The sequence below is a fragment of the Macaca thibetana genome, chromosome 11 (assembly GCF_024542745.1).
Source record: "Macaca thibetana thibetana isolate TM-01 chromosome 11, ASM2454274v1, whole genome shotgun sequence".
NCBI classification, from domain to species: domain Eukaryota; kingdom Metazoa; phylum Chordata; class Mammalia; order Primates; family Cercopithecidae; genus Macaca; species Macaca thibetana.
The window spans coordinates 58,722,189-58,734,398 of record NC_065588.1 but is presented as its reverse complement, the minus strand read 5'-3'; the positions used below and the strand labels follow the sequence as shown (position 1 = coordinate 58,734,398).

The window sequence follows — 12,210 nt, the reverse complement described above, 5'->3', positions numbered from 1 at the left end:
TGAAGAGAGAAAATTCAGCCTTACTCCTGACAAATGAATGTTTGTAGTATCTGAATTTCCCTATGCCCAATATGTTTCAACTAAAAAACATGCAATTCAAGGCTAAGTTGAGCCTCTTACCTCAATAGAAAAACACAACTTGCTTTTAGTAAGTCAACTAAACATTTAACACTCATGGAAATCTAACACCATGTTAAGCAACCAAAATACAGAGAAGTCTGAATGCTGACACAGCAAAACAGTTATTTAAAGATTTTTATATTTTCAAACCCAACACTGTAAAACAACCTAACTTCATACAATCTAACATCATAAAACAAAAATTATCTTAGTAACAAAAACAAGACCAACATTACACTCTCCATTTCTAAAAATCATCTTAAGACAAGCTCTGAAAGAAAAAGAACATTCTAAATCTCCTAAAAAATTAAACATTTTTACTGTTGTAAGACACATATTAGTTCAGTTCAACAGCATTTGCTGTGTGCTTTCTATATGCCAGGTAGGGTGTTAGGTGCTTAAAGATACACAAAAGAGAGTTTAAGTAGATTTACATTACATATAAATTGTTTTTCATAGCTCCATTTTTCCTTATTTTGACTGCTTACTTTTACATATAATATTTGATAACATAAAACGTTCCATTTTAAATAAATGAAATTATAATAAGTTTTTCAGCCATTATGAATCTAAGCACCAAACCTGCAACCCATTTTTATTTAAACTTTATTACAGAAATTTTGAAACATACATTAACCCTCATGTACCTAATATCAGAAACTCAGCTTCAAAAATAACATTCTAGTGCATGCTTTACCAGCACATATACCAAAAGTGGAACGATACAGAGAAGATTAGTATGGCCACTACAAAAGGATGATATTCAAAAATTAACATTCTACCATTCTTATTTTTTCTATAATCCTTCATCTTCCCTCCGACTCCCTCTTTTGCTGGAGTAGTTTAAAGCAAATTCTAGACACCCATAATTTCACCTGAAAACACAACAATATGTATCCCTAAAAAATAAGGGACTTTTTGTTTTGATCAGCACAAGTTTTCCTGAGCCTTCATGATGATTCTATTTGATGCCAACTGTCCTTCATTATTTCAGGATGTTCTTTAAGGTTTTGGTATGTTGTTCTCTACATTTTTGGTTAATTTATATATGCGTATATTCCCATTTTTAGGAATATGACTCCATACCTGCAGTTCTCAGTACTCCATACTGCAGCTCCCCTTAATTGTAATCTAAGCATTTTTGTTTGGCTATTCCATTACCTCAAACTTTAAAGTCTCAGAAAAGAGCACTCTACGTCTGTTTCTTAATGAGAATGATAACAACATAAAATAAGGCACAAAAGGAAATTTAAGGATTCAAAATGTCTTTTTAAAAAGATAACAGCTGGGCACGGTGGCTCATGCCTGTAATCCCAGCACTTTGGGAGACTGAGGTAGGCAGACTGCTTGAGCCCAGGAGTTTGAGACCAGCCTGGGCTGAAACCCCATCTTTACAAAAACAAAACAAAACAAACAAGCAAACAAACAAAAAACCCCAAAATTGGCCAGGTGTGGTGGTGTGCCTGTAGTCCCAGCTACTTGGGAGGCTGAGGTGGGAAGATCATCTGAGCCTGGGAATTCGAGGCTACAGTGAGCTGTGACTGCTCCATTGCACTCCAGCCCGGGTAATGAGAGTGAGGCCCTGTCTTAAAACAACAACAACAAATTACAGATTTTGGAATATTACTCTAGATTTATGGTTCACAGATTGCATTTCAGATTGATGACTGGTGTTACTGCAATGTATGAACTGGCCGAATGACAAGGAAATAAAGAATGGCTAGAGTCAACATGTATTTTAATAAGTTTTAACCAAATGAGTCTATGCATCATTTCCAAATCCATTTAACTGCTTTGCAGTTATAAATGCAAACAGGGATTAAATACTCTCTAAAAATTTCTAAAGACGTTTAAGATGGTGTAAAAAACCAAAAAGAGAATATTGCAGAATCACCTAGGTGCTTACTATCTGTCCCAACCAAAAAAGTAGTATGCAATGGTTTTATTTATAAAGTTCTTCCTCTCTCCAAGCAGAGCACTCAGGAGGACAGTGCTGTGAAAATACTATTGTGTCATGAGATTAAGTTTATAGTGTTTCAGTCATCAATTTGGAATTCCCTTAATCAGAATACCACAAATGGCAGAGGCACAGTATATGAGTAAGAGCTATTAGCATGGTTTTCCATTCGATTTTTTTTCTGCCACTCATGTCCTATTCTGGATGATGGTAAATTTTTCTCTGGATGTTTTCTAGTCCAAGAAAAATCACCCTCTTCAAAATTATCAATGACTCTTAATTTTTTTTTCACCAAATACTTAAGCACACGTATTTTGACAATACTTTTTGACTAATTAATGAAAATGAATAAATTTAAATCAAATTCTCTCTAGGAATCCCCAGGCTTCTATAATGAGTCCACTGTAAAATCATTTTTTAGAAATACAAGATTTTACTAACTACACATCTGCAATAGAATAACTAGATTATCCACCCAATGCTAAACCCTTAAAAAAAAAAAAGGTGAAATTTAACAGAATTTTTAAAACTAGGGGAGGAAACTTTTTCTAAGGTATCATTAGAAAAGATCATCTTTTTAAGAGGCTGTTTAAGAAATCAAACTTAAAAACTAGATTAGAAATGCAAGTCCTGATAAAATAAGCAGTGGTTAAAAAATGCAGCATGAATATAAAAATAAAAAATTCAAATTATATGTTGATATCTAGTAAAAAATTCAGTTAGAAAACTTTTTCTTTTCTTGATTTTTTTTTTTTTTTTTTCTGAGACAGAGTCTCGCTCTGCCACCCAGAGTGGAGTGCAGTGGTGCAATCTCAGCTCACTGCAACCTCCACCTTTTGGGTTCAAGTGATTCTCCCGCCTCAGCCTCCCGAGTAGCTAGCACTACAGACACCGCCACCACCCTTGGCTAATTTTTGTATTTTTAGTGGAGACGAGGTTTCACCATGTTGGCCAGGCTGGTCTCAAACTCCTGGCCTCAAGTGATCCGCCCACCTTGGCCTCCCAAAGTGCTGGGATTATAAGCGTGAGCCACTGTGACCAGAAAACTTTTGAGTGAGTATTCTTTGGGTAGGTTCTTAGATTTCTAATACAGACTTTGAGTTGTTTTAGGTGCTGATAAAAAGCATATACACATATCGTTTTTGTAACTAAATGACTACATGTTGTAAATTAAATTTTACCCTCAACAGTTTTGAATATTTAGCATTTCTTCTCAAGTAGCCCAAAAAGTTATGCTTCAGTTGAAGATACAGTTTCAAATCTAATCAAAATGGGGCTAATACAATTTTAGGACATCAGAGCACTAAGCAGGTTCCTCTATTTTCAGCAGTATAGAACAGACAAAATACTAACATGTGGTTTCACATGTGCCTACTTGTGGTAGTATTCTTATATTTTCTTGTTCACAAGAAGTACTTAAAATGCAAATTCCTTGGCTAAGTATAAAGATTTATATTTTGCTGGTCTGGGGTGGGAACCCTGGATGCCACTACGTTGTTCACATAGTAAATGTCAATAAACATTACCTACAAAATTTCTGAGTGTCATCCTTAGACCAACAGCATTGGTGTCACCTGCAAACTTATTAGAAATGAGTCATGCCCAGATATAACAAATAAGAAATTCTGAGGATGGGGCCCAGGAAACTGTTTTAATAAATTCTACCAGTGATTCTTCTTTCTATCACCATATTACAGCTTTAATTATTTTTCTTTGGTATTTGACACCCTAGCTAGGAACTGGTTATGTGCTATGCAACATGATGGACAAATTCCAGGTTAGTGATATATATTAGAACCAGCATTTTCATGCCATCTTGAAGGCCAGGGGTTGTCCTCTGGCAAATATGTGCCAATTTTGAGGAGTATAAACTGTTCTATATCTTAATATCTTGAAGTCCTTCCTAAGGACCTAAAATTACATGCCTTGAGCTGGAGTTAAATTTGCCTAAGCTAACATCATGTGGTTAAAACATGCTTTTCTGTTTTTGTTTTTGTTTTTTCCTTTTAGGAGACAGGGTGTTCCTCTGTCACACATGCTGGAGTGCAGTGAGTGGTGTGATCATAGCTCTTTGCAGCCTTGAACTCCTGGGCTCATGCAATCTTCCCACTCCAGCTTCTGGAGTAGCTGAGACTACAGGTGCATGCCACCATACCTGGCTAATTTTTGTATTTTTTTGTAGAGACAGGGTCTTGTTACGTTGCACAGAGTCATCTTGGACTCCTGGGCTCAAGTGATCCTCCTCTGTCCTCCCAAAATGCTAGGATTACAGGTGTGAGCCACCTTGTTCAGCCTAAAACATGCTTTTCAATGACAGGCTGGAGTGTAGTGGTGCGATCTCGGCTCACTGCAACCTCTGCCTCCTGGGTTCAAGCAATTCTCCTGCCTCAGCCTCCTGAATAGTTGGGATTACAGGTGTCTGCCACCATGCCTAATTTTTGTATTTTTAGTAGAGACGGGGTTTCACCATGTTGGTCAGGCTGGTTTTGAACTCCTGACTTCAAATGATCCACCTGTCTCAGCCTCCCAAAGTGCTAGGATTATAGGCATGAGCCACCGTGCCCAGCCTCATTTGTTTTTTTTAAGCCAGCATTCATCCAGAAAATAGAGTCTGTACCCTTGCTTCAACTATAGAAATATAATATAAATAAATTTAGCAAATGATACTTCCTCAAACTTGTTTCCTTTTTTCCTCCTATTATCCCTACTCTGATTTCCTTCTACTGTGATTTTTCTATGTTCTTAAATATTTATGAATCTCACTGTTTCTTTCTCTCAACTGTATGTTTTAAAGTTTCATCTAGTTTTAAAGATCTCACCATTGTTACTACCATCTCATTTTTCTTATTTGCTCTATTTACCAGTGATGGATATTTAGCTAGGCTATCTCCAAATCCCCACTACCACAAACTATGCAGCTACAAAGATTATCTCCTCAAAGATCTGTTTAAAAATTCCCCTGAGTGCTGGGTCAGAGGGATTAAACACTTCTGATTTAATTAACTATTGACGATTTACAGAATGACAGTATCAGTTTACACTGGCATCGTAAGTACACAGATGTCTACACCACACCCAACACTTGGCATCAGCAAACTTTTAAATATTTGTCATTTTGATGGGTGAAAAATTGTATCTCATTTACGTTCATTTTTTTTCTGATTACTAGTGAATTTGTCTATCTTCTCATCTACCTCTCAGCACTTGGCTACCCTTTATTTAAATTGTTAGTATCTTTTATCTATTTTTTAGAAGCTATTTTTCTTTGTTTCTGTTAACTTGTAGGGGTTCTTAATATATTACAGGTATTATTCCCTTTTGGTTTTAAAAGTTCCAAAGCTGACATCTGACTTTTAACTCTGTGTATAGTTCTTTTAACAGAAATCCTTAATTCCGATGTAATCAGATCCACTAAATTTGAACATTATGTTGTATGATCCCTATGATGTACCTATTCTCCAAAATTGCTACTATTCACTTTTATTTATATATTTATTTTCAGATAGAGTCTCACTCTGTCACCCAGGCTGGAGTGCAGTGGCACGATCTTGGCTCACTGAAACCTCCACCTCCCGGGTTCAAGCGATTCTCCTGCCTCAGTCTCCCGAGTAGCTGAGACTATAGGTGTCCACCACCATACCACCTAATTTTTGTAATTTTAGTACAGGCAGGGTTTCACCATGTTGGCCAGGCTGGTCTTGAACTCCTGACCGCTCAAAGTGCTGGGATTACAGGCATAAGCCACTATGCCCAGCCTACTATTCACTTTAAAGTGTTATATTTCTTATTTAGGTCTTTAATCCTTCTAGAGTTAGCCTTTGCATATAAAGTAGAAGGTAGGGCTCTAGTTTTCTTTTTTTCCAAATAGCCAGTACTCCTATTAAATGTAAGTAATCATCTGCTTTAAGCAACCTCACGACCTAATTGTGCCACATCATATACCAAGTTGTCAAATAGACATGAATCTGTCTGAGATTACTCATTTATACCAATCTATTTGCCTATCTTTTGCTAGCATTATGTTGTTGTTATTAGTATAATTTTACAGTAACTCTCAATTAACTTGTAGGTCTAGTGTTCTTTCCTTCTTCTTTTCTGTCAAAACTGATTCAGCTAATCCTGGACTTGTATTGGTCTATACTAACTTTAAAATGAGTTTGTCAAGTTTCTTAAAAAAAAAAAAAAAAAAAAAGATTTTTGAACAGGAGACACTGATGTGCTTTAGAGAAAACAGGCATTACTAGGTTAAGCCATATATTACATGACAATCTTTTATTTTCTAATAAACTTATATTCTTTTCCCATGAAGGTTTTATACATTTTTAATTAAGTTAATTTTTGTTAGACTATTTTCTAAGTGGATTTCTCATGATAAATGGCAGGAGTTAGAAATCTATGGCTCACAGGCCAAATCCAAGCTTGCCATCTACTTACAAATAAAGTTTTATTGGAACACAGGCATTGCCGTGTCTTGACATGATGTCTAAGGCTGCTTTCATACTACATCAGCAGTTACAGTTAACAGAGACCATATGGCCCACAAAGCTGAAAACATTTAAAAAAAGACTGCTGATCTCTCGGTATAGAAAAAACAACTGCTTTTTATAAATTAATCTTATATTAGACAACCTTGCTGAATTTTCTCAGTTCTAGTAGTTTGCTGACTGTTTTGGAATTTATACAAACGACTATATCATATACAAATAGTGAACTTTATTTCTTCTTTCTTGTCTCCTACTGTTATTTAAATTGTGCTAAAAATTTCTCAATGAAATTTAACTTTTGCTATAGACTTGAGGTATATAGGTTGTGTTAAGTTAGAATTTCCCTTTATTCTTAGTTTTCTGAGAATCTTTTCATATACAGCTGCAAATCTTTTTCTGTATTCTAGTAAATTATTTGGCAATTTACGACATACTGCTACATAGTATTTCTTACATTTTAGAGGGAATGGATGTTTAACTTTTCTATGCTTTAATATATGGCATCCTTATTAAACTAGTAGATCCAGTGAAAAATGGGACTCTTGATTGTACTTTTGTACATCTCTAGTACAGCACCTGCATTCACCAATATTTATTGCATGAATATGGTGTGTTGGGTATTACATAGGAAACTGTGTTTTCTTTTACCCAAAGCCAAGTACTACAGTTGTTGGAATAAATAAAAATGATATTGTGTTATTAGGGAATAAAAGAAAATATAAAATTAGTCTTATCTTTTGGGCAAAAATCGTCATTTTGAGTAGAAAAGATTTCTCAATCTTTAGAACTCATGGTTTTTTTTTAAAAATATTAATCCACAAACAATTTTGTAATTTCAAAAATAATTTAAAGATAAAGCAAGTACATAGCAATCTAAACATTTAGGAAACAACAGTGGTTCTGCTTTGAAGACTAAAAGTAAATGTTCACAAAAAATATTCCTATCTAAACCTTCATCAGTTATTAAATCTACATAATTCAGCCCACATGCTTTTAATATTAACATCTTCTTAATAAAAGTTCTACTTTTATACAAAGTTCTACCCTTGTACTACATCCAACTAAGTAGGGTAAGAATAAAAATCACCTCCATGTAATTAACATATTTAGGTGCCTTCTCATGATATCTTTAAATGAAAAAAAAAAAAAAAAACAAAAAACTTCACGTAAGATAAAAAGGATAGAAAACCACTTATAAAAGGTACATTGTGGTTTTATTTTATTTAATTTATTTGTTTTTTGGAGAAAGTCTCACTCTGTTGCCCAAGCTGGAAGTATAGTGGCACGATCTCAGCTCACTGCAACCTCTGCCTCCCGGGTTCAAGCGATTCTTGTGTCTCAGCCTCCCAAGTAGCTGGGATTACAGGGATGCATCACCACTCCCGGCTAATTTTTGTATTTTTAGAAGAGATGGGGTTTCACCATGTTGGCCAGGCTGGTCTCAAACTCCTGACCTTGTGATCTGCCTGCGTTGGCCTCCCAAAGTGCTGGGATTACAGGCATGTGCCACTGCGCCCAGAGGGTGCATTGTAGTTTTAAATAAAATAAAGTAGCAGACTTTTTACTTGCTTGGTTAAAATGCACTGAATTGTTATTAATTTTATTTAAAAATATCATTAAGAATTTCAAAATACAGGTTTACAATCCCTTATCAGAACATGTGAAATTCCAAAGCTCTGAAAATTTAAAGATTTTTACACAGTTCATTTGGTGGCAACCTAACCTGAACCGATATAATGCTATTTATAGTCCTTATTTATCCCACTTAGTGTGAATATTTGGTGAAAAAATATTAATGTGTTTGATTATAAAGTGTCCTTTTGCAGAAACAGAAACATTACAGTAATGGGGGGACATGTACCATATTACTTCTTAAAGCTGTGAGAAGTCTGAACACAACTGGCCTTGTGTTTTGATAATGGAGTACAGATCTATTAGTTCTAAAACAGCTAAAAAGATTCCTAATTCTTCTTTCATTTACCCTCGAAAATACATCATATACTCCTCTATTCGTTATTTTTTATTCTAAAACTTTCATTTGAATAAATATATTACTTTCACATCAGATTCATTTTGATAAAGAAATATTTTAAGATACTTTTAAAAAGCACAAAAAGCTTCAAAAATTAAACAAATATTTAATGATTTGACTGTATTAGACAATGCAACTTTCTCATTTATACCATATATTTATACTATGCCTTAAGATATTTGAATTGGAAGCTTTTAAAATAGTAACATATTAATTAAGAGCAAATGTAGATAGCTTGTATACTAAGAATAAAATACTCAAAGATAAAGAAGGCATGAATTTCTGAAATACACAACTAGGTTCTTCTATCATTGTGGATTTGATTATCTAACATCAAAGGCTTCAAAATCATACAATAAGCCCATAAGAAGTGGCAGCACTTACTTAGGAGTAGAAGGACCCCTTGGCCATGTTCCATCTTCATTTTTCTGTTCTATCACTAATACCTGCAAATATGACACAATAAAAGGGTGTTTTTCCATAACTCTGAATTTAAAATAACTTTAGAAGATAGCCGGGTAAACTAAGAAACTAAAGTAACTCTGTGATTATATAAAGCAAAACAGTAGACAAGGTGAACAGGTAATCTGCATTTCGATTCCAAAGCTAGGCAGGGGAGACTAAAAGACTTCAAATAACAAAAAAATCAGTAATGATAGTGAGAAGGAATTGTAGAAGATAAACTGTAAAGAAAACCACTGGTTCCATGACTTTAAGTATAAGAAAACGTAAACCAAGTAAACAGAATATAAATTCCTTGAATTCAGAGAATATATTTTCTATTTGTATTTGTAGGTTGTAACAGAGAACTCTGTAAATAAGAGATGCTCAATAAATGTTTGCAGCTGTTAAACACACTGACATAGGATCTTGGCTAACTTATTTTTATGTAAATGCAGACGAAGGGTGACAGATAATTCCAAATTACAGATTGTGTAGAATTTATTTGGGGTTTTGAAATTAGTGTGTATTTACATTATCACCATGGAAATTATAGAATCTTTAAATATACAAATGATAGAGTCCCATTTATGAGAATCAGACTGAAGTTCTCTGTTACAGCATGGATGAGGCAGACAGAAAACACCTCTAATAAATAAAAAGTATAGGCTTTGGCGGAGCTATACTTTATTTTAAAACACCCTAAAATCTTTCCTTGTATCTTCCAGTCTAATAAGTCTTTCTTCTAGTTTTTGCTATGGATTAGTCTGTGCAAAGAAGAAAAACTTAGCAAAAATAATTAAATTAGCAAAGGAAATATGTGATAATACCAATAAAAAGTTAAAATATACAATTTCCATGGAAAAACTGTAATACAGACAATATGACTTGAAGTAAATCCAAGGCATTACAAATTTGAATACATTTCATTTACTGTTTCATTAACTCTTTTTCTTAAAGTCGCAATTTCATAACCTACTCTACTCGCACTTAAGCAATATATTCTTGTGAACTATATGTTTCCAGGCCATTTATAAATTGGCATTTAGATCCTAGCTATGTAAAATGTAAGCATGTTTCAGAGTATATGTAACAAACAATAAAATGTTGATTTTAAAAACATTCATGAAACTTTGTTGTTAAAAGAGATGCTAATTAAAATATTAAAGTTAGCTTTAAAAAATCTATTATTTCACACATTAAAAAGTGTATTTGTACCATATAAAAAATAAGTGTACCATGTACCTAATATACTGATCCCTTCCTTCACATTCTTCTCCCTACCTACTAGAGACAAGTAATCACTGTCTCAATTTTCTGATTTTCATTCTGATGTAGTTTTGTAATTTTTTAAAAGATTTACAAAGTAGAATTTAGTGAGTGATTTTTAACTTCTCAAGAATGTTTTGCTTTACCACAATTTATACAAGAGTAACAGTTACAGATAAACTGTATGTATAAATATATACATAAACTTTACAATCATTTGAGGACTTAAGTCAGTTTTAAAACAAGAGATTTTAGCTATAGGAGATTTCAAAGTTATGCATATAATATAATTATTTAACCATAATGCCTTAATTCCTAACAGTATTTATACTTAAAATTCCATGTTTTAAAAACCATAAATACTAATGCTGAAGGCCATCAGAAATATTAAAATTCAGTCCTTTATTCAAGTGTATCCTTTTCTGAATAAAATTTTGTTATAGTTAAAACTTTAACTCAAAATAAAAATATTTTTGAAAAGATTTCAAAATTCAAATTAAACCCACACAAAAAGGAGAGAAGAAATGCCTCACATTTTGGGAGACAAACTCTTCAATAATATGTCTTTATTTTCTAATGAGGAAACTTTCAATTTAAGTATTAAAAAAAAAAAAGGTCCAGGAGAGGGTTTAGTTCATTTATCTTCTCTGGCTGAAGAATTATCGTAGTCTGAAAAATTTAATGAATATTCTTTGAAACATTCCTGTTTTTAAAGATCAAGTCCTTAAGGATATTTAATCTTATTAAATTATTCTCTCATCTGCCATCTGATAAATGCTTACCTATCAAGAACATAAAATTATTTAACTTCTCTAAGTCTCAGTTTTCTAATGTACATGATGAAAAGAGTAACATTCATTTCAAAGGATTGCTGAGAAGGTTTAAAGAAAGAATTCTATAGATTTCAAATTGTACTTTTGGAGCTACCTCAAGGCCTAATGGATGAAAACCAAGGAGAGAGGTTATGTCTACTGGAACACAGAAAGAGACAGCTGGCTACATAAAAGGGCAGTGTTGGCTCATCAGTGGATTTCCAAGGTCCACACTTCAGGCTTCCACCGGCTACATTTCCCTTTTAACTATAATACATACTGGATTTTGTAAGATTTCTCTTAAGAATATAATGACTAAAATAAATCTGAAAATCACTGTATTTTGACAGCCTACCACAATTCTTGACACACAGTAGGTATTTACTAAAAATTAATTTCCCTCACTTTCTCTAAATTTTTCCACAACTCAGAATCATATTATTGATGTTAACAGTAATTTTTAAATAAAACAAAAAAAATCTTCCATTTACCAGAGCACCAGGCATGTTAGGTTCTGAAAATAAAAATAGGGTACAAAGTCTAACCAAAACAAGGACCTCATAGTCTGGGGAGATTAATATATACAAATAACTAAAGCATATAACTAAAGCATATAATATAATGAACGATACAAAACATATACATAAATCTTTGTGGAAGTTAAGGAAGCAATTTTTTCTCCAAAGTAGAAACATCCTATACCTCAACTGATACTGAGAGAAATAGGGAAGGCTGAATAGATGATGTGACATTTGAGCTAGAACCTGAAGGATGAACATTCTGATACGGCTAGCCTACATGATGGTATGGGATGGTTAATTTGATTATATGGATGGTTAAAAGGACTTTTTGCTGGATGAATACAGGGACTCCAAAGACATGTACATCATCAGGCAGATGGAATAACACATTGGAAAGCACAAGAGTATGGAATAGCATAGTGTGTTCAGGGAACTATACGCAGCTCAGTTTGGTACTGCCTGAGTATAAACCACAAAACAAAGATAATCTAAAGATGATGGAAGAGTAGGTAGGAGGTTAAACCATAACTTGCATGCTGGCTTAAAGTGCCTGGACCTAATTATTAAGGAACCA

General features: G+C 33.6%; 1 protein-coding gene and 1 non-coding gene across 9 annotated transcripts in view; one reads left to right on the top strand and one right to left on the bottom strand.

The window, feature by feature from the left end:
• Window positions 1-12,210, bottom strand: part of USP15 (ubiquitin specific peptidase 15) — a 145,250-nt gene that overhangs the window by 70,819 nt on the left and 62,221 nt on the right. For 6 of the 8 annotated variants that reach the window (XR_007717693.1, XM_050748403.1, XM_050748404.1 and 3 more), the window contains one exon: window positions 8,978-9,039. The exons of the other annotated variants lie outside the window; for them this stretch is intronic. Coding sequence is in view for 5 of the 6 variants with exons in the window: in XM_050748403.1 (XP_050604360.1) it covers window positions 8,978-9,039 (62 nt within the window). In the remaining variant the exon portion in view is untranslated. The remainder of the gene's footprint in view (window positions 1-8,977; window positions 9,040-12,210) is intronic. 8 annotated transcript variants of the gene reach the window in all.
• LOC126931848 (U6 spliceosomal RNA) lies at window positions 809-911 on the top strand. Its single transcript, XR_007717962.1, has one exon. It is a non-coding gene; the product is annotated as a U6 spliceosomal RNA (small nuclear RNA).